A 20017-nucleotide genomic window follows, 5' to 3' on the forward strand; every position below is an offset into this window, starting at 1 on the left:
ATCCCCAAGATGAGGACCACCATCAGATCACTCGCGACGCTGTCGCTCCTCGTGGGATCTAATGCTGCACCCACAGAGTCCTCCCAAGGCGCGCTCAAGCACTGGCCCCCAGCCGCCGCCAAGTCCCTAAACAAGATGATCGCCCGCAACGCCAACCAGAGCAATTTTGCCGTCTTCGACGCCGACAACACAAGCTGGCGCTACGATATCGAGGAATCATCTTTGCCGTACCTCGAAAACAAGGGCATCATCACACGGGACACTCTGGACCCGTCCCTGAAATTAATCGAGTTCAAAGACACGACCGACTACACCGAGTCGCTGTACAGCTACTACAATCGTCTCTGTGCCCTCGATTCTATGATCTGCTACCCTTGGGCCGCGCAAGTCTACTCGGGCCTCACTATTCGCGAGCTCAAGGGCCACATCGATGACCTCATGGTGCTTAACAGCACTATCCCGGTGACGTACTGGGACGGCGAAGAGCTCGTGGACGAGGAGATCAACCCACCTCGTATCTTCACGGGCCAGGTAGAGCTGTTCAACGAGCTGATGCGCAACGGCATCGCCGTTTACGTCATCAGCGCGTCGCAGGAGGAGGTCGTGCGGATGGTCATGTCCGACCCCAAGTACGGGTACAACGTCCCGGCCGAGAATGTCATCGGCGTGGCGACCATGCTGAAGAACAGCACCTCGGGCGAGCTGACCAACGCGCGCATGCAGATCGAAGCTGGTACGTATGACGAGGCCGCCAATTTGGACTTGGTCATTGGGCCCTACCTGTGGACGCCGGCGACGTGGTATGCGGGGAAGTGGGCGGCGGTGTTGACTTATATCGATATGTGGAAGAAGCCGATTTTGGCGGCAGGGGACACACCGGGGAGTGATACGTATATGCATTTTAATGTCGATATTGAGAAGGGGGGAGCGCATCTATGGATCAACCGGTCGGCGGACAAGTATGAGGAGTTGCAGGGTTTGATTCAGGAGAGTGTCGAGGGACAGGAGCAGAACGGGCTTCCGGTCACGGCGGATAAGAATTGGATTGTTGTGTTGCCCACGGACATCCAGTAGGGGCTGTACTCGTCGGGTCATTCTTCTGATGAGGAGAGATCCCTACGAACAATTTAATTGTAATTGTAATTACCATGCTGTGAAATTATGTGCTTTGCGACTATAGATGATTCACCAGCCGTCATGACCACCGGTATGGTACAAATGTCGAGTGGTGTCGAATGTGTATACACGTACCCCGTTTCCATGCACCGTCCTAAACATATCGAAGTGCCGCAGCGGTCGCAAGACCCATGATACCCTCAAAACCTGCCAGTCGCTGCAAAGGTGGTCCCGCATGCCAGAAAGCAACAACCGCCACTGCACGGCCGACTATGTTGAGGTAGAACACCTCCTTGTTCAATTTCAAGGCGACATGAGTTAACACCAGGCCCAGACCGACAGATGACACACTGTCAGAGTTGTTTTCAGCTTGCCATTACAAGCGTGAAGGACGGATTAATGCTGTATGAATTGGACTAACCCGAGGATGTTGAGTGCTGCAGGGGGCGTGCCTGCCAGCTGCGGTGTCCCAGTGACAGTGTGGGGGAATACAAGTGTAAGGACTCCGCTCAAGAGGACGAATGCGCTTGGTGCTAGCAGAACGGTTTTCGCTATGGTAGAGGCCATGGATAACTTATTCGAAGTGTAACGATTGTTTGGACCGTCAACAGGGTTGAGTATGATCGGAAGATTACACACAAAGGGTTACTGATGAAATATTCCACTTATAAATGAGGATATGTTGAACTGTGTTGTGAAGCCGAATGATATTGTACCGTTGCAATACGATGACATGCTAATAAAATCGATCTCACGCATATGTAAGTTGATGTCGTAAGGTGAAAGTGTCACCTGATTACTAAAGAAATCTCACGTAAGAGGGACCTAGACAAGTTCTAGACTAAACAAGGCTGAAACTATTGTACTCATATCTTCTAGTTAACCTCTATTAACATAAACCGTTACTAGACGTTTAAAATCCTCTTAAGTGTCTTACATGCAATTGGAGGGTATACTTCCGAGCAAGCTCTAAATAGCTAGCTTCTGGGTATTTTTAGAAAGATAGCGTTTATCTCTAGGATTAGTCTTGAATTTCCCTCTCCTCTGATTCACTATATTGGTTATCTAGACACGCTTTACTCGCTAAAATCCTCTGCAAGTAACGCGTGCATTTATCTATATATAGCTCTAGTAACTATAGCTACACGTGCTTTAGAATTACATCCTCTAGCTAGTGAACAATTTTCGCTTAATTCAGTGCCGAATTCACGCAATCTGCCCTCAATTTAACGGAGCGGTACGCAAGTGTTGCTATGGTGGAGTTCATTAATAGGTTGATATATCAAGGATGATGTCACTTTTTGTAGATGAGCCTCTATCAATAGCATGTATTTCTGTACCCCAATATCAGAGTCATTGCAAGCTATAACAAAGCATATAGTTGAATGTATCTCTCTTAAGTCCCCAAATATAAAGGAGTGCGCCGGTTGGAGGGCGCATGGGCTACGTGTCAGCGGTGGGTAGTGAGGCACGGGATGGAGTTCGCCCTTGACAAGAGTGAGCTAATGCACTTTACTAGGGCCCGAGAGCCCTTGCCGCAAAGTATTCGCCTTGGGGACGCCACACTGTCGCCGGTAGTCTCAGCGAGGTTCCTAGGAGTCTGGTTCGACCGCAAACTGACGTGGCATGCCCATGTTGAGCGTGTTAAAACAAAAATGGCAACTCAAAAGCTAGCCCTGACAAAGCTAGTCAATATGTCGTGGGGCTGCGATCTTATACGGGCGAGGCTGTTATATACGGTGGTTATCCGTAGCGCGATCGCCTTCGGGGCGACTGCGTGGCATACTATAAGTGAGGAACCGGCAGGGCCAGCTAAGAGCCTGATGGGGATACAGAACGAGTGCCTCCGGGTAGTCTGTGGCGCTGATACGTGACCCCATGAGGGGTTGCCCTATAGCTAGAGATAAGATAGATAAGAGCTATAAAAGAGCTCTGCCAGGCCAGAATAGCTGACCTGGCCATCCTTTTCCAATACAACAATTCACGACCCATATGCACTCGACGCCGGTTCGCCACCTGGAAGCAGAAGCAGCAATCCCGCCACTAGACCTCTATCTTAGTGCCCGGGCTGCTAAGTTTGAAGAACGGCTACGGCTTAGCGGGAAGAGAAATCTGCTTCCCAGCGCGAGCGCTAAAGCGTCACATATACTCCGGCAGGATAGGCCGGCGAAGAGGAAGCAGGCGTCGCAGCTACTCCGACCGGCAGGGTACACTATGGAGAAGGAGGCCCGGGGCTCCGAGTGGATGAGTGAGGAAAAGGAGGTCCCGGCTGCCCTCCTCGGCCACTGGAGGAAGAGATGGCTCACCGGAGCAGAGCATCACGATCGCCAGCGACGCGCTATCGCTGAGGAACCGGAGGGCCCTTCGATGCAGATACCGAAAGGGGGCAGGTATTTCGGCCTGAACCGACTGGAGGCGTCTACGCTGTGCCAGATCAGGACGGAAAAAATAGGACTAGCAGCCTTCTTATTCAAGACAGGGGCTTTTGGCGTGTACTCGCCGCTATGCCGCTGTGGCGACGCCCCTGAGACGGCAGAGCACGTAATCCTCTTTTGCGGGCTGTTGGAAGGACCGAGGGAACGATTACGGGCTGCTATCGCACCACGGCCACTATACTCTCGCAGAGACCTCGCAACGGCAACAGGAGAACCAGTAGTTAGTGGGACTATTGTAAGGTGGCTGCTAGGGACGGGTCGGACAGCTTCAAGGCCCAGATAGCATTGATATTCTCAGGGGGGACTTTGTTGGTAGGTTGAGAACCAACGTAGTATGGTAGTGAACGCAACGCAGTCGCCAATAGGGCGAACCGACGACGCAGCGTATGTATTTAGTCCAGCCATTAGGGCACGGTTTGACATACGGGAGTACTGGTAGAGGTACCGGGGGCTTCGAGCCTACGGCGTATTTAATAATAATAAAGGAGTGAAGGTAGCCATAAGGGCCTTAAGTACAGAAAAGTAAGTCGGTTGCTGATACGCCAGAGGGTTCGCTCCTCAAATTCTATCAGTTGGCTGTTGCCAATGTTGTGGTGCTCAGAGTTCATCCATAATCAGTCAACTGGCTGTAGTAAATCAATTGGAAAAGACAGTCGTTGGAGGTCGAATGCTGGTGCAGCCAGACACCCAAGCCGCAGTAGTTATCATGTGTATCAGCTGTATCCCAAACCCCAGTAGCTGTCATAAGGATCAAACTTCAAATCCGTCTCATTCCGGCAGCCCGGCTTGTAATGGTCGATTTTCTTCCCGTACGGCCACATAGCCACGAAGCAAATCATACCAACCGGGCACCCCCGACACTTCCTCCAGCGACTCCAATCCAGATACCTCATCAGTTTGCTGATTGTTTGTTGACTTTTTTCAATGGCAGCCTGAAGTGCCTTCTCGTCGGGTGCTTGGGAGAGAGCTATTTGGATGTCATGTCGGGTGGTGAAAAGGGACTCGCATATGTATCGAAGAACCTTCTTGATTGCGGTATATATCACCTCGTCCTCTGGCGTGAAACCCGCCCTGAGACCTTCGACTGGCTGTAAGTAATGTTCCGAGCATCTTCCACGTGCTTCGTGGTCTCTCCTGATCTCATCGTCGTTTTTCATGTTCACATCATCTGGCTCGCTGGGGAAATCCCAGTATGTGTCCGTCACTCTGAATAACTCATGGACAAATTGACTAGGGTAGATAGACGGAAGCGTCATCATATCCAGTCGGTCAGCGTACCGGGTAATGATGGCGTCGACGATAGTCTGCCACTCGATTGAAGATCTTTTCCCTCGCAAAGAAACCTCACGCACGCGGTAGTAGATTTGCCTTCGTTCCTCGAAAGTACTCGATATAAGCCGCGGCAACTCCTGGGCATTGGGATCGGGATTCGTGATATTGACCGGGTAAAAGTACGCTGACACCATCCTTGAAAAATCAAGCCGAACCATACCCCCAGTAAACCCGTCATACCGCTGTCCCACCGCGCGCGCCCATATGAAGAGACTACTGCCAGAATGAATCTCATCATCATGCACCACTTTCATAAAGGGGCGCCTCACCATGCCTATGAGCTCCAGACCATAAATAAAATTGCAGTAAATGACTTCAAATCCGATTTCCATGCGGATGAGTCCATCATACCCCCATTCCGTGACGTGGTCGCAGAGTTCTCTGGCTCGTTCCAGTTCCCGGAGGGCTCCCTTGTCGGTATTGTTCAGCAACCTCAAGATGAGGTCTTGCGTGTCCAATGTTCCCATGTAGGACTTGCCGGCGCTCATACCGTCCACATAGAGTAGGTTGAGGTCGCGGGTGGCTTGGTATGTGTGCAAGTAGCCTCTGATAGGATGACTTGGAGGTTGCAGGTGGACATTTTCATGTTGGGAGTGTATTGATTTCTGTTCATCTCTATCTTCAAAGAGGTGCTGGTCATCTTTTAATGGCGGGAAGGACCAGGCAAAGGCTTCTGAATGCTCGATGTCAAACGCAAGCCACTCCGGGCCAGGCGGTGTTTGACTACTGGGCCCGCCATGATAAAATAGGCTCCCTTTTGGAATTGTGGCGGGAATCATGGAAATGCCGTTGTGGTGTAGTGATGAGCCCCATTGCCGCATGGCCGAGTGGATCGAGTTAAATATGCTGAAGGCATTCTGTCGAGCGCTTTCCTGAGACGGGCTGGTCGCGATCGGTTCATTTGCCGATGTCGATAAGCCCCAGCAGAGAACAAGAAGCAGGAGTAGCTGTGGTAATATCATCTTGGGTTACTTGAGAAGAATTTGAAGCGACAAAAACAAGACGAGATGCGCATGAGTGCGCCGTGTTTGCTGGGTGGGTGGCACTGCAGGTCATGAGATATTCTCATGATTTGTTCCGACTACATGAGCGTATCATGTTGCATGTAAGCACAGGAGATCAGCATTGCTAACAGTTGTCGTATTTCACAGCGTACTGATTGCTACAGACTGGGCTGCAGTTGGTTATACTTACTTACATTTCCCAAATGTCAAACTTGTTTGATTCTTTGCATAGCCCATCGCAACCAACCTATTATGTTCGGCATATCTAAAGATCAGGCTCACTCTTGTGAATAATATACTCGGCAAATAACATGAGTAAATAAGGCCGAAGAGAATACATTAACTGTTGTCAGCAATATTTGGTATCTAGTACTGCACTCGCTTGGAGATTTACAGGTGTCCGAAATACGCCTAAAATAGCGCTAGAGGCGGGGTAAACTCCACTCATATATATAGTTCCAGACAAACTGTATAGAGAATTAAACCTCCCTTCCTACCTGAAATTCTACAACTATTAAAGTATATCAGGATAACCGAGTATTAGGCCAATTTAATATTGACATTAGTGGGACTATTGTAAGGTGGCTGCTAGGGACGGGTCGGACAGCTTCAAGGCCCAGATAGCATCGATCTTCTCAGGGGGGACTTTGTTGGTAGGTTGAGAACCAACGTAGTATGGTAGTGAACGCAACGCAGTCGCCAATAGGGCGAACCGACGACGCAGCGTATGTATTTAGTCCAGCCATTAGGGCACGGTTTGACATACGGGAGTACTAGTAGAGGTACCGGGGGCTTCGAGCCTACGGCGTATTTAATAATAATAATAATAATAATATTGACGTGCCTGTCGGTGGTACTTTTCAATTTTTGTAGCAGATACCTACAACCTCTCCAACAACTCCTCGATGGCCCTATTCGTCTCCGCGCTCCTCTCCATGTGAACCCAATGTCCCGCATCAACCGTAGTGACCTTAAGATGCGGCACCCAAGCAGACAACATCCGCATCTGCATAACCGCGGCCGAAGCCGGCTCCTTTGACGCAACAAAGACAACCTGATGCGGAATCCGAAAATCCTCAAACCCCTTCTCATCCGGCACCGAGAGATTTTCCGTCAACATCTTGTAGTAGTTTGACGGCCCCAAGTATCCGTTTTTCCTGCCAAACGTCTCGAGGTGCCTCCTCTGCAGTTCGGGGGTGAACCATGCTGCGACCTCTTGGCCCTGACCTGCCTCCACAAATTTCTTCATCCCGCCTATGGGATGAAAATGGAGATCCCACATCTTGGGGTCGGCAGCGAACACGATATCCATGAATGACTCAGCATGGACCTCCATCATGTGTTGAGCATTTGGATCGCGGACGATATAGGTCATGTACCCAAAACGCTCTATTCCAGTAGCCATTTTCGTCGTCTGGTTAACTATATCAAGGTCAAACCGCGTGCTAGGCTTGGGTGGTCCTACACCCAGAAACGCAGACGCGTAGAATCGGTCCGAGTGATAGAGGATTAAGCGTGAGAGGATTGTGGCGCCCCAATCGTGGCCGATGCCAACTACTTTTGGCAGGTGGACATGATCCAGCAGCTCAATGAGATCTTGGCTCATCGGCTTGAGCCGGTACGCTTTAGGGTCTGCTGGGTTGCTTGATCCTCCGTACCCTAGGGTATCTGGAACCAGGAGACCATAGCCTTGAGACTCGAAATATCTGATTTGGTATATCCAATCATCGATGTGAGAGGGCCAGCCGTGGATGAGGAAGATGGTTAGCTTATGGTCTTGACTTGGGATGTGAATGAATGAGTAGGCGTAGCCACGCGATGTAGTGAACTTCTTCCGTGGTGGTAAGGACATGACCATTTTCTTTGGCTATAGAAAACACACAAGAAGTAACGTTCTTCGTCTTTATTGAGTATGAAATATCCATGTGCTGCGTGCAGTAGTTGTGATTATTAATGCCTGTAAGTCTCCGAGCCTAGTGTCAAAAGTGTCCGGCCATAAGCTGAGATAATTGAACCATAATGACGCCATAGATCACGTTCAAAGAGACACTCTAGATCCTCCGACATAAGAACAATAATTTCCGAGTCTTCTGGACCGCCCGACTTACTAAAGGCCCCAGGAAAGGCTAAGTTAACCTGTCATATCTAACGAACCAGTGCTGCGGTCTGTCTACTAGAATACATATTTCAAAGTATAGACTGGCTCGGAGATCCAGATCATCTACGTCATATGATTGTTTGTGGTTTCCTTGTATCCCAACAAGCCAATAGCTAGGTCTGTACAAACCATTTCACAATGTGTTTAAATATTTTGATACGCTCGAGGCTGGCTGGTACCACCGCCCGAAATCCATGACGATCCTCGAGGCCGTCGGCGGCATTCTCAATATTTTTTTGTACGCGCTGCCTGCGCTGGGCGGTTCGTGTGCCGATCAGAGTTAGAGCTTACCGACGCGTCGCGAGAATAGAATTAGTTGTATCTTCTATACCATCTATCTGGGGAGGAAACCCTCTTAAATCTAGGCCAAGTGTATGCTGAACAATAGCTCTTTCATCTATCTCGGCGACTAGTGAGCTATTCGGCTAGGTTTCGGTACGTGGGGCACGACCGTAGATTCTATCGCGGAGGGGGGACTTAGGTATACCGTGTAGCGAAGCTACACGTCGTTAGCTCATTTTCTTTTAGTCGATCGGATAGCTTCGATAACGAGGTTGATTTTAGCTTCTTTTTAAGGAAAGAAGTTTTGGGAGTCTGAAGGTTGGAAAAGTTGAAAAAGTGCACGACTCGGTGTTAATCCACGATTATAAAATCAAGCAAAAAGATTTATAAAGTAGTAACTTAACTGTTTTAATACTGATAGCTGTATTTATAGTCCAGGGGTGGCTTAGCACACATTCGTAAAGCAAACAAACAAACCAGATAGGAAGTTCAATATGTATTTGCATAACTGACAATACAACTCCAAATTAATCCATAGACCGGATTTTTTTTGTTTGCTTGATGTTAGGCTCTATCATTGAGATAGGTCAAGGATGCATTTGCAGCCGATTGGCCGATTTTGAGTGCGAATCCGTTGGAGGATGTGAGGGTATTTGGAACTCTGGAGAAGTATCGCCTAACTGATATCAAGGACGGGCGTGTTCACGAGAGTTGGTGGAGCAAGTCGCCCAAGGACGTGGAAGAGCCATCGAGATTGATCGTATAGCTTCGTCTTGGTATGTATGTAGCCAACCACTCCAACCGTCAGAGGGGTGGGATGCTCGTAATATCATGTATTAAGACATATATCTAGAATGTCGACCCATGAGAGGCTTTTAAAATACCAATCAAGTCTCCCGAGTCCTGTCATCTGCGTCATAAAATAGGTCGACCCTGACCAAACTTTCACCTGAAAGAGGGGTATGCGTCCGACGCCGTAGAAATGCAGTCAAGTCAGATGCGCTCTCTTCTATCTTCCCTCTCTTTCCCTTCGTCCTCCCAGAGTCTCGACTGGGTGAAGATGTTGCGTCAGCACGCAAACTTGCTTATGTAGCTACCCCATCCAAGTCGCGCTCTGTGGTTGAGTTTGATGGTGGTGGTGGTGGTGGTGGTGGGGTATCATTGTCAACCGCAATACCAAAAGTCCGGAGTCGGATCTGACCCGCGCCCTACGGTCGGTTGAATCCTTGCTTCGCCTATAATTTATTGTTAGCAAGTCATGTTTTCTCCCGGTAGCAACAGGCTTTTCACCTTCATCTGCTCAATTCTCGCCTTGAGCTGACTAGTCACCTCTGCCGCGCGTTTCCAGCTTTCAACACCATTGCCATTTGCCCCAACCGCAGAACTGACACCAGATCCAGATGCACCAAAGCCGCCAGCTTCATCGATCGGTGTGCTTCGGAAGCCCCGAGCAGGACTTGCTCGCCCACTCGACCCACCGCCGCCAAATCGCAGTTCGGGGCTCATCATCTTGTTCCTCGGGTAGGTTGGAGGAATATCTCCATTTTCCTTCTCCTCAGACATCGTGCTGGTGAAGCTCATTCTGTTGCCTCTAGCGCCAGCGTGATTAACACCGTCGCGATAGATGCCCATATCATCATGTGTTGGACTCCCGACCCCTGGACTGGCGACGCCACCACTAGCATTGAGCGCCTCGGCCTTACCAAGGGCTCGCTTTAGCCGGTCAAGTTCGCGGCGGAGTCGTTCATTCGTCTGTTCGGCAGCTTCTGCGTCACTCCTCGCCCTGACCAACTGTGTCTCCTTAGCCTTGATGCTGAGGACATCCCTTGTATGATCTTCAATGAGTTGTGCGTTCTGGTTCTTCAGTTCCTGGATCTCGGACATCATCTTGCTCTTTTCGTGTCGTACTTCTTCGGCTTGTTTCAGCAGGCGGTAATTCGTCGCGCGAAGCTCTTCAATTTCTCCACGCTCTGCAGCCGTGAGACCACTCGATGGGGTTGGTGACGTAGGTACGGGGGCTTCAACAGGCGCTGCGGCTGGCTTCGCTAAGGAACGTGCCGCAAGCCCACCTCGCCCAACGCCAACTCGAGGCTTGGGAGGTGGAGATGGCTCAAACGGCTCGTCCTCGTCTTCAATGGGGGCTGGCGGAGGCGCGGCAGCTGCAGGAGCTCTGCGTGGCGATGATAATCCGGAAGGCGCACCGATGCGTCGCTGCGGAGCCTTCAGTCCTGATAGGCCAGACGTCTTCGGCATGCCGAGTTTGGTGCTAGCTGGGGCAGCTTTTGATGACAACTGGGGCGCAAGGGGAGCTTCTGTGGGTGCCGCTGCCGCTGGTGCCTTCTTGGCACCTGCCGGTGCCTTCTTAACCATCTTCTTCGGACCACCTGGGGGACCACGAGCTGCTGGAGCAGGTGGTGGCTTGGGCTTGTCTTTTGCCTTCACTTCGGCTGTCTCAAAGTACTCCTTGATCTTGGTCTTGCGTATCTCATCGAGACCCTCGAGATGTGGGTTCATCGCACGCTCTCCAATAATCTTCATGATCGTTCCGAGAACCTCAGCACCACCAGACCGCAAACCCTCACTTCCCTCAGCAAGGAGTTTCTTCGCAGATTCGACCAGAGTGGCGATTTCCTGCTTGCTTGGGACATCCCGCGTAGTCCGAAGACAACGAACGAGAAACTTCATTGTACCCTCCTTGACTTGAGGGTTCTTGTGGCCAAGAAATGCGATGATATCTTCAAGGCAGTCGGTGAGACTTGTCGCCAGGAAGACTTGGTCTAATGCTGCACCAAGGGCGTCCGAAACCGATGCCTTCTTCTCTTTCAGTCGCTCCATGATGGGTGCCTGGACAATCGATCGATATTTCCCGAAACCTTTGCGTAGACCTTTGGCGAGAACCTCGATACACTGTGCTGCTTGTGTGACAACCGTAATGTTGGCGTCCTTCATGCATTTGGCTAATCCGCGGTTTATTTCGTCAAAGTGGCCATCCTTAATCCTCGGTATGTTCAAAATGGCGAACAAAGCCTCGAGTGCTTCTTTACGCTCCTTCCATTTTGAAGATGCCAGGTTCTCGTGGAAATTCGCCGGAACCTTGGACAGGACATCCTGCGGCTCAGCAAGGTCGAAAGCGTCCACTTCAGCCGGCTCCTCAGCGTCGTCGCCATCATCATACTCTTCGGCCCCTGCACCAGCCGCTGGAGCACGAGCCATGGCAGCTTGTTGTGACCGTAGTAGTCTCTCTTGTTTCGCTGGACCTTCGGCCTTGATCTTCTCGAACTGCGCCTCCAAATCGGTTTGCTGAGTCGGCTTAAGATCTCCCCAGAACATGGGTTTCATAGCCTCTCGTAACCAGCGGTATAACTCAACCGCCAAGTTGGTGGCCTCGGCTCGCACATTCTTGTCGGCATGACCAAAGGCTTTCGGGAGAGTCTTGAGGACTGGCTTGGGGTCACAAATCTTGCAGCCATAATTGTGAAATATGCTAGTGAGAGCAGCCAGCGCTGCAGCAATAACTTTCGGCTGCTTATTTGAGAGAGCGGGAAGGATATCTTCCATGACCGGGGCGGCTTGGTCGATCTCAACCAGGAGTAACAGTGCTTCAATTGATGAGGCTTTTGTACCTGGCCTCGTCGAGGTAAGACCCTTCTCGCAGATTGGTGTAACTGTGTGCCCACGAGACCGTGTGCAGTTTTCCTTCCCGCCAAATTTTAGAAATGCGCAGTAGGCAGCAATGCCATCTGTTTGAGCAGCAACATTGGAATCTGCTACGGCACCTTTCCAAAGGCTAGGCTCTTGGTTGAATGGACGAAATGCGGGATCATACTCGTCCGGTGTGACCTCGAACTGCTTTGCTGCCTCTTCATATGCAGCCTTGCGGACCTTCCACACCTTATGCACCCATCTGTCCGTCAACGGAAGAGAGCTGTAGTCGGGCTCTCCTTCCGCCATGTCGCTGGTGGGGGTACCTGGTATGTGCAACGGCGACGCGGTTGATCCGAGAGACGGGAACGAGGTGAGAGCAGTTACGTCGACCGGTGGGGCTGCTGGGGGCGACGGGGCTCTGGAAGAGGCTTTGGAGGACGGCGGGGGTGATACCGGCTCGTGGTTTGGTAGGGGTGTAGACTTGGCGTGGTTCTTGCTCTTGAAGAAGCGATGCGACTCTTTGGTCGAGGGTGATACTGTATCAGCAACTTTCTTGATCAGCTTTTGCAACGAAGGTTTTCTCAAATGGTCGAGAGGCCGCATATTGTCACAATATTCACGGAAATGCTGGAAAACATAGAGAAGGGCATAGGCTTGACTGTGAAGTGCGGACGTGACGACGAAGGTGGCAGCAGTATAGTGTAGATGTAGCACAAGCTTGAACTGAGGCAGCTAGATCACCAGTCTCGACCTATGCTGAAGCTGCTGCTGAAGATGTAATGCGATCCTTTGCCGAGATCACAATCATGAATCATGACCTCCATCGTTCAAACGGCTGGGGTGTCGGGGGACCGTAAGAAATCGACTTTGAGACGTACGTTTTGTTCACCAAAGAAATCCGGGCCGGGCGAATTGGATTTTGTCGCAGACAGCGTTCTGGCTGTTCGGAATGTTGATTTTGCGGCAAGATGCGAGAGGGTATAGCAGGTGCTGTAGCGGGTTGCGACTGTTGTTTGCAGGATTAAGATTGGTGTTGTAAAAGTCGGCAGGCGCGAAGTGGAAGCTGGCGATGATGTCGATTTGTTATGCGCCCTACAGGGACGGGGAAGGTGTGGGTGATAATCACCACATGCAGGGGTCGTGTCGGGCAACCATCAATCTTGGGCTGTGGTGGGTCACTCTTTCCTCGCGGGGTCAAGCTCATGCGCATTTCTTGATACTAGGTCGAGAGAAAAGATGAAAACTAAAGCCGTGGTTAATGATGAGAGTGTGTACATTATTCTGGATTTAGTAAATTCTCCACGACGCGTTTACGCTGTACAATCTTTTAAATTGCTTCTAGTCGCCAACTTTGCTGAACTTTTCCTGTTATACCAGACATGCAAGCCGAGACGCACATGCGGTCTGTGTTGACACGGGATGCAGTTCGACAGGGGTTGGCAGCCACACCATGACTGATTTCTCTAGAAACTGCTTCAAATGTACACTCTTGGTGTTTATTCTTGTGTTGCGGGCTGATATAGGCCGAAAATCGATGCTACTGACTCAACCCCATCCTAATAGACAATTGCGCTGGACTATGTGACGGTGCATGACCAACATTGGATGAGCAAAGGTATCGAAGCAACAATATTTTGATCCTGACAATAGCCCTGGATCCCTATGCCTTTAACGTCTGAAGTGTGGCTAAGCCGGCATCCCTAGTGTGGCTGACACCAACCGTCAATGCAACTTTGACTCGGATTTGATTCTCTGACCGCATTCAAATTGACATCGAGAACATGGAGAGGCCAATAGCTTGAAACATGATTCTTCTGTCTGATGCTTCACACTGAACTACGCACCACAAATGCGAATTCTGGTCAGCTTTCCTAGGGATATGATGATTCTAAGTGTCGAACCATCCGACTTCTGGTGAATGACCTCCTTTATCTGCCTCGTCCTCTGCTGTGAATTTTGTTCCAAACACCGCCCTTCACCCCGCGGAACACATTAACGGAACGTCCCGCTTCGCTACCCAACAACAACTGACTCCGTCGTCAGATCACTACAAGCTTACAAACGCTTGGATCGAGCCCATTTCCCAATACGAGCCGCAGCATTCAACCACCGTCCACCCTCATCTCACACTTGAGCCGATTGCTGCCCAACGAACTACGCAGTGCGGCGTTACCAGCTGCTCGTTTCGCTCCTTCTGGTTGAACACACCTTGCTGGGCTCAATAGAGCCTTGAGCACAGAAATCGGAACCTGGCCAAAATGACGACCCCAATTTTGACCTCGCGGCAAGCCGAGGAACTGCACAAAGCCATTATCGCATATCTCTCCTCAAATAATCTGCCGTCAGCAGCCGAAGCGCTGCGGCAAGAGCTAGAGCTGGGCGACACCTTCGACGCCACCACGTCCAAGAAATATGAAGGTCTCCTCGAGAAGAAGTGGACCAGTGTGGTGCGCCTGCAAAAGAAGGTACGTTCACACGCTCTCATCTGGCTGACGGGTTTGCTGACACGTTTCTCGCGCGGCAGATAATGGATCTCGAGTCAAGAAATGCTACTTTACAGTCCGAAATCGACAACGCAACTCCTACATCCCTTTCCCGCCGAAACCAAGACCCCACCAGCTGGCTACCCAGGTCGCCGCCGAGGCACACATTGCAATCCCATCGAGAACCCATCACCTGCGTCGCTTTCCACCCTGTCTTCTCATCACTAGCCTCGGGGTCTGAGGACTACACAATCAAAATCTGGGACTGGGAGCTAGGCGAGTTGGAAAGAACCATCAAGGGTCACACGAAGGCAGTGCTGGATGTCGACTTTGGAGGGCCGAGAGGCGGAACACTCCTAGCATCGTGCTCGAGCGATTTAACCATCAAATTATGGGACCCCTCTGACGAGTACAAGAACATCAGAACTCTACCGGGTCACGATCACAGCGTCAGCGCCGTACGCTTCATACCATCCGGCGCAGCAGGCGCACCGAGCTCTAGCAACCTTCTAGTATCTGCTTCGCGGGACAAGACACTACGCATATGGGATGTGTCGACAGGCTACTGCGTCAAGACCCTCCGGGGCCACGCGGACTGGGTCAGAGATGTGTGTCCGTCGGTGGACGGCCGATACCTACTTTCGACTGGAAACGATCAAACTGCCAGGTTATGGGATGTGTCCCTCTCGAACCCGGAGAGCAAGCTCACTCTTGTCGGACACGAGCATGTTGTCGAATGTTGTACTCTGGCCCCGGGGTCAGCATATAAACACCTGGCACCGCTTGCTGGGTTGAAAAAGCCACCACTTGCGTCTAGCAGTGCCGAATTTATGGCGACAGGCTCAAGAGATAAATCTATACGACTCTGGGACGCACGAGGGAACTGCATCAAGACACTCGTCGGCCACGACAACTGGGTGCGCGCTTTACTCTTCCACCCCGGCGGAAAATATCTACTGAGTGTTTCGGATGACAAGACGCTGCGATGTTGGGACTTGAGCCAGGAGGGAAAGTGCGTCAAGACACTGTCGGATGTTCACGGGCATTTCATATCCTGCCTCAGATGGGCTCCTGGTATCGTTCGAGAACCCGTCGCAAATGGAAACGGCGAGTCCAATGGCGCGTCGAAGAATGGTAGTTCCAAAGCTGCTGCCACACCTGAGGTACAGATACGGTGCGTTATTGCGACCGGCAGTGTCGACTTGGCCGTTCGCATCTTCGCCAATTGAAAATCCTGCGAAATGCAGCTTTACAGACACCCCGCCGGGATGATAGGGCCACCAGTGATGCCAGCGTCGCACACGGCAATCACGACGTCTGAGGCGCATGCGTATTGGCCAAGGTCAATAGCAATCGCATGCAATCCCACTGGCATTGTCTCGACATAACTTGCCCAAATGACAAGCGCCGAGGGGCCAATTATGTCCAAAGATTCAGCGCCGTCTGTTGGAACGATCAAGTTGGGAAAGGACTTGGGAATTGCCACATTTCGCGACGTGGGGATGGCAATCCACGTCAGCGCTATATTCCAAGACTTGCAACTACGAAATGGAGCCTCGAATGTCATCAGATGGGCTGGCGGCATGGATTGGCGGAGTAAATATGAAAGAGAGAATAGATACCCGTCCATTGATCAATTATAAGCATTTGTGCCATTTTACCTGTTTCGGTATTTCAATTCTGCCTTAATGTACTGGTCAAGTGTTATAACGGGACCAGCCTGGCTTTTGAGGGCTCCTAGCCGTCTTGATTATAGGAGCTCTACTGATGACACATAATTTATATGGGCAGTATAGGCAAGTGAACTGTATCGGTGATGATGATGATGGGACCACTGCCAGGGGTTTATTGCCAAGGAATAGCCATCTACGGGCTTTTGACCAAAACGCTGCAACCAGCACGCAGCTGGTGTGCCTGGGGTACGCAACAGTTTCCGGTTCTGTACTTCGATGAGACGAGACCAATATAAACATTCCATCATTGCTGCAATGATAAACACCAGGGCTGTAGAAAGAAACGCCATGAATAGAGTGTTGCCCTATGACCTGTTCCAATGCACAAATGTAGGAGTAAACTCTCAAGCAAACATTGCGTGTATGGGATTTGAAGACTCCTTGTGCTCGCTCTACGAGAACATGTTAGACAGCCTCTTTATCAAACTTTTCAAGAGCGACAAGATCTGCCCACAGACGCTGATGAACATCTTGAAGCCACTTACTTGAATAATGCTTGCCAGGGCTCTGGGATTCGCGCATGCGTTTCAAGTGGGTGTGAAGCTCCCGTTTATCTTCTTTAGAAAGTATAGCTCATCTCAACTCTGACGATCACGCCCTCGCCTAATATAGGATGTGTATACGTCTTAGCTTACCATTCGTCAAGCCTAATTGACTCAAAGGTAGATGCGCCATTGACCATGAGCTTTCCATCGCTGTGTTAGTCGTTAGGATAGCAGAAAATGCTCAGCTTGCGGATGAACGAGAGGACGTGGAGCGTCACCTCTTCAATCTTCTTGCTGACCTGAATAGTCAAGTGTTCCTTGTTTATGTCATGTGTCATTTTATCGATAAAGACCTACAGCTTATCTAGAGTAGCCATGATGACCGACGCTTTAGCTTAAGAAGAAAAGTCAGCGAGGTAAAGGAGGAAGACTAAGGGAATTTAATACGGAAGATGCGAGATCATAATCTGCCACAGCTTCCACCGGGGCGTCTGGCATTCCCCCTCTAGTCCATGCAAACTCTCGGGATGGACCACGGCGATGATGACCTGGTGTTTCGCCTTGCGATCTGCTTCGATGATGCAGTCACTACATTACTTCATGCGTATGGATGAGCTGGAATTTGAGAGATAGCTTGAGGTTTCCTCCGACATTGAAGACATCTTTGTGGGGATTGAACCATGTCTCAAACACTAATGAAATATTGGGTAATTTCAAAGTAGATCAAAGAGACTAAGCGACAGCAAGGAAGGGGAAATGGAATTGCTTGAGATGTGTGCCCAAAGAACAAAAGGGACGTCGCCTTATATACACATGCCACACACTAGCTTCCAGTACTTGGTAGGTAGCGAACCAGCTGAGTCGGAAAGAGTATGCAACTACCATTGGCGGTCCCAACTCCTGCATGCAACTCGAGAGAAACAGCCGATCCTCATCCCGAAGTGAGCAGAGATCGTTGATATGCGACACGAATACAGGAGGTTTGACTGTAAGGAAGTTACAGCCTGACCACACTTAGCCGCAGACCTGATCTGTGAGATCATAGGGATAGCTTTCCGTGTTTCGACTGGATGCTACAGCTTCAGGCGCAACAAAACTTATCAACGTGCGAAAACTCTCAAGATCATTCAGAGGTAACACTTCAGAAGCCATGAGTTGATCGTATGATGCACGCAGAAGGAAACCATTAATACTATATTCCTATACTACATCCATGTAACTATAATGCTTGTATTAAATGCTACAAATGTGCAATATACCTTAACCTCAACCAATGCCTCTTCTATCGACGGCATGCTGTAGTAGTTGTGTGGGGTGATGTGTCCACAGCGAGCATCGGAAGACGAAATGTCGGATTGTTTCCCTGGCTTCGCCACAGGGGCATTGATCTGAATCTTTGACTCCAAATATGTGTTGGTAGCTGTTTAGGTGTGTCATACCAGGTCATAACTGTGCAGGGACGTTGGTTTCTGCTCGTCTCAAGTCGTCGTAGGGTTTTCGGGTGTTTCCCAGGTAGGGTAATGTCGATGTCTTTGAGTATATCCTATATCTGGAGGAATTTGCCTCCTCATGACCATGGATGCCTCAGTCCAGTTGAGGATGGTTTATGTGGTTTGGTATGACTTCTCGTCTGGTTACCGTCCTGGCCGAGATAGCTTGGGCCCTTATTTTCTGAAGCCGGTTGATGGCACGCAGTGGTCTTAGCCCACAGGCGTTGACCCACACATTACATCGTCCATTCTTGGCGCAACCGCTGCTACGAACAGCTGTCGAGCGGTAGCTGGAGATATTATTTCAGGCGCCTTAGTGCCATAGTTGCTTAGAGGCCTCTGGTGGCTGCCCTGGAGATGTGCTCTTTAAACCGGAGTTGCGTATCTATGACAACCCTAAGATCTTTGCCTTGTCTGTTGGTGTTACGTCTATACCTCTTATCGTGAACGGATTGTTATCGATGTTTCGTGGGTTCGTCGAGAACTGGTTAATTGCGGTCTTATCCCCTTCAAAAGTAGCCCGCTCCTTCTCTCCCATTCCACCGCACGACAAATTAGGGTTTCGACCCCTTATCGATTTGAGGCTGTGAGACTGCAGTCACTATTACCCAGACCGTGTAATTATCCACGACTTATTAATATGTTCTTGGAGGGGTATTAGTGTATACTTCGACGACCTTTACTTCCGTGCCTTAGAATAGTTAGTAAGCAGGAGCCAACATTTCGACTAAATTCGATATCCTTGCTGCGATCCACCGCTTCGAGTACATTGGTAAGGATAGAAAGAAGGGGGATTAGTCGCTAGGCCTTAGCCTTGGTGTAGTGATGCGTGTGCATATGGGGGGTAAAGTGTTTGTAAATTGGTATGCATGTCCTGTCTAAGCTATAGCGGGACTACTATACTCAACAGTGTAAGAACCCTTACGCTCCCCTCTACATCTGATACATCTCGACCGCAGTCGCTTTCAAACTTCGTTATCCAATTCAGCTATAACAATTACAACCTCCTGCCGGGGCTCCCCGTACCGGCTCCCATAGGGCTTTACAAAACAGTCTACAAAGACAAGGTTTTCATAACGGACAGTTCCGACACTGCCAGTCCTGGTACTGTCCTCCTACAATCCAATTTTGTTCTGAATGGACAGGAGGATCCCCATTTTACTTTCTTTTGTTAACTTCGGCGCCGATTGCACCTGGTGGAGCTTGACGCTTGGCTCGTGTATATGCTTTCAAGTAAGCCCCATCACGAATGATTGGATCCTCGACGACAACCGGTTCTACGTAAGTATCACAGCTACGCGCGGGGGTTTTCCAAATCGCTGTTCTTCGTGGCGCTGTTGTTGGAGCTTCTTTGGGGTGTTGGATATCTGGCTGTGTAGATCGACTTTAAAATCAATAACAAGTTGGTGCGCTACAACCATCCCTGCTCTGGCACGGCTCATAATGTGTCTCATCTCGTGGAAGCAATGAACAGGGGCCTCGGAAGCACGCCTTCTACATGTTCAGATAAGGATATCCGGAACCAGTTCGATAAGTGTCCACCGGTAGGGTTGGAGGCCCGACATTGTGAGGAAGGATGTAAGCCATATTGGCTTGGAGTCGGTCCCCGCGGGGTTACATCGCAGCAGGAATTTGCACCTGGTTCCGGAAAGGATTTATGGGTTCACAGCCATTATATTCATTGTTATAATGGCATACAACTATTTAAATAGATATGTTTTCATAGTTAAATCAACAACGGAAAAATACCCCCATCGGCTACGTGAGTATTTTTGGGTTTATCGTGATTTTTCAACTGTTCTTTGCATCACGGTCTCCCCCTGGTAACAATCGTCTCGCTCGTCACCACAATCC

General features: G+C 50.1%; 6 protein-coding genes across 6 annotated transcripts; 2 read left to right on the forward strand and 4 right to left on the reverse strand.

Moving 5' to 3' along the window:
• Positions 1-9: 9 nt before the first annotated feature.
• On the forward strand, positions 10-1074 carry BCR38DRAFT_352945 (uncharacterized protein; the record flags this gene model as incomplete). Its single annotated transcript, XM_040856739.1, has 1 exon — positions 10-1074. The coding sequence occupies one exon, from the start codon at positions 10-12 to the stop codon at positions 1072-1074; it is 1065 nt and encodes a 354-aa protein (XP_040711453.1).
• A 71-nt stretch (positions 1075-1145) lies between these two features.
• Positions 1146-1884, reverse strand: BCR38DRAFT_447583 (uncharacterized protein). Its single transcript, XM_040861162.1, has 2 exons — positions 1538-1884; positions 1146-1466 (listed from the first exon to the last, which is right to left on the reverse strand). Exons 1-2 carry the CDS (start codon positions 1681-1683, stop codon positions 1271-1273), a joined length of 342 nt encoding a protein of 113 aa, XP_040711454.1. The 5' UTR covers positions 1684-1884; the 3' UTR covers positions 1146-1270.
• Positions 1885-3980: 2096 nt separating this feature from the next.
• On the reverse strand, positions 3981-6023 carry BCR38DRAFT_447590 (uncharacterized protein). The gene has a single exon (XM_040861163.1). The coding sequence runs from the start codon at positions 5843-5845 to the stop codon at positions 4265-4267; it is 1581 nt and encodes a 526-aa protein (XP_040711455.1). The 5' UTR covers positions 5846-6023; the 3' UTR covers positions 3981-4264.
• A 674-nt stretch (positions 6024-6697) lies between these two features.
• On the reverse strand, positions 6698-7830 carry BCR38DRAFT_447591 (Alpha/Beta hydrolase protein). Its single transcript, XM_040861164.1, has one exon. It carries the CDS (start codon positions 7743-7745, stop codon positions 6768-6770), a length of 978 nt encoding a protein of 325 aa, XP_040711456.1. The 5' UTR covers positions 7746-7830; the 3' UTR covers positions 6698-6767.
• A 1705-nt stretch (positions 7831-9535) lies between these two features.
• On the reverse strand, positions 9536-12278 carry BCR38DRAFT_353119 (armadillo-type protein; the record flags this gene model as incomplete). Its single annotated transcript, XM_040856753.1, has 2 exons — positions 9536-9562; positions 9618-12278. The coding sequence occupies 2 exons, from the start codon at positions 12276-12278 to the stop codon at positions 9536-9538; spliced, it is 2688 nt and encodes an 895-aa protein (XP_040711457.1).
• A 1952-nt stretch (positions 12279-14230) lies between these two features.
• On the forward strand, positions 14231-15684 carry BCR38DRAFT_352811 (WD domain-containing protein; the record flags this gene model as incomplete). Its single annotated transcript, XM_040856732.1, has 2 exons — positions 14231-14437; positions 14497-15684. 2 exons carry the CDS (start codon positions 14231-14233, stop codon positions 15682-15684), a joined length of 1395 nt encoding a protein of 464 aa, XP_040711458.1.
• Positions 15685-20017: the final 4333 nt, after the last annotated feature.

Source organism: Pseudomassariella vexata, assembly GCF_002105095.1.
Source record: "Pseudomassariella vexata strain CBS 129021 chromosome Unknown BCR38scaffold_16, whole genome shotgun sequence".
Taxonomy (NCBI): Eukaryota; Fungi; Ascomycota; class Sordariomycetes; order Amphisphaeriales; family Pseudomassariaceae; genus Pseudomassariella; species Pseudomassariella vexata.

What these genes read in the sequence shown, in the direction of transcription:
- BCR38DRAFT_447583 (XM_040861162.1), bottom strand. Translation starts at nt 1,683, where the DNA reads ATGGCCTCTACCATAGCGAAAACCGTTCTGCTAGCACCAAGCGCATTC. An exon ending in GCAGCACTCAACATCCTCGG is followed by an intron (nt 1,467 to 1,537) that starts GTTAGTCCAATT and finishes CAACTCTGACAG; the next exon opens with TGTGTCATCTGTCGGTCTGG.
- BCR38DRAFT_447590 (XM_040861163.1), bottom strand. Translation starts at nt 5,845, where the DNA reads ATGATATTACCACAGCTACTCCTGCTTCTTGTTCTCTGCTGGGGCTTA.
- BCR38DRAFT_447591 (XM_040861164.1), bottom strand. Translation starts at nt 7,745, where the DNA reads ATGGTCATGTCCTTACCACCACGGAAGAAGTTCACTACATCGCGTGGC.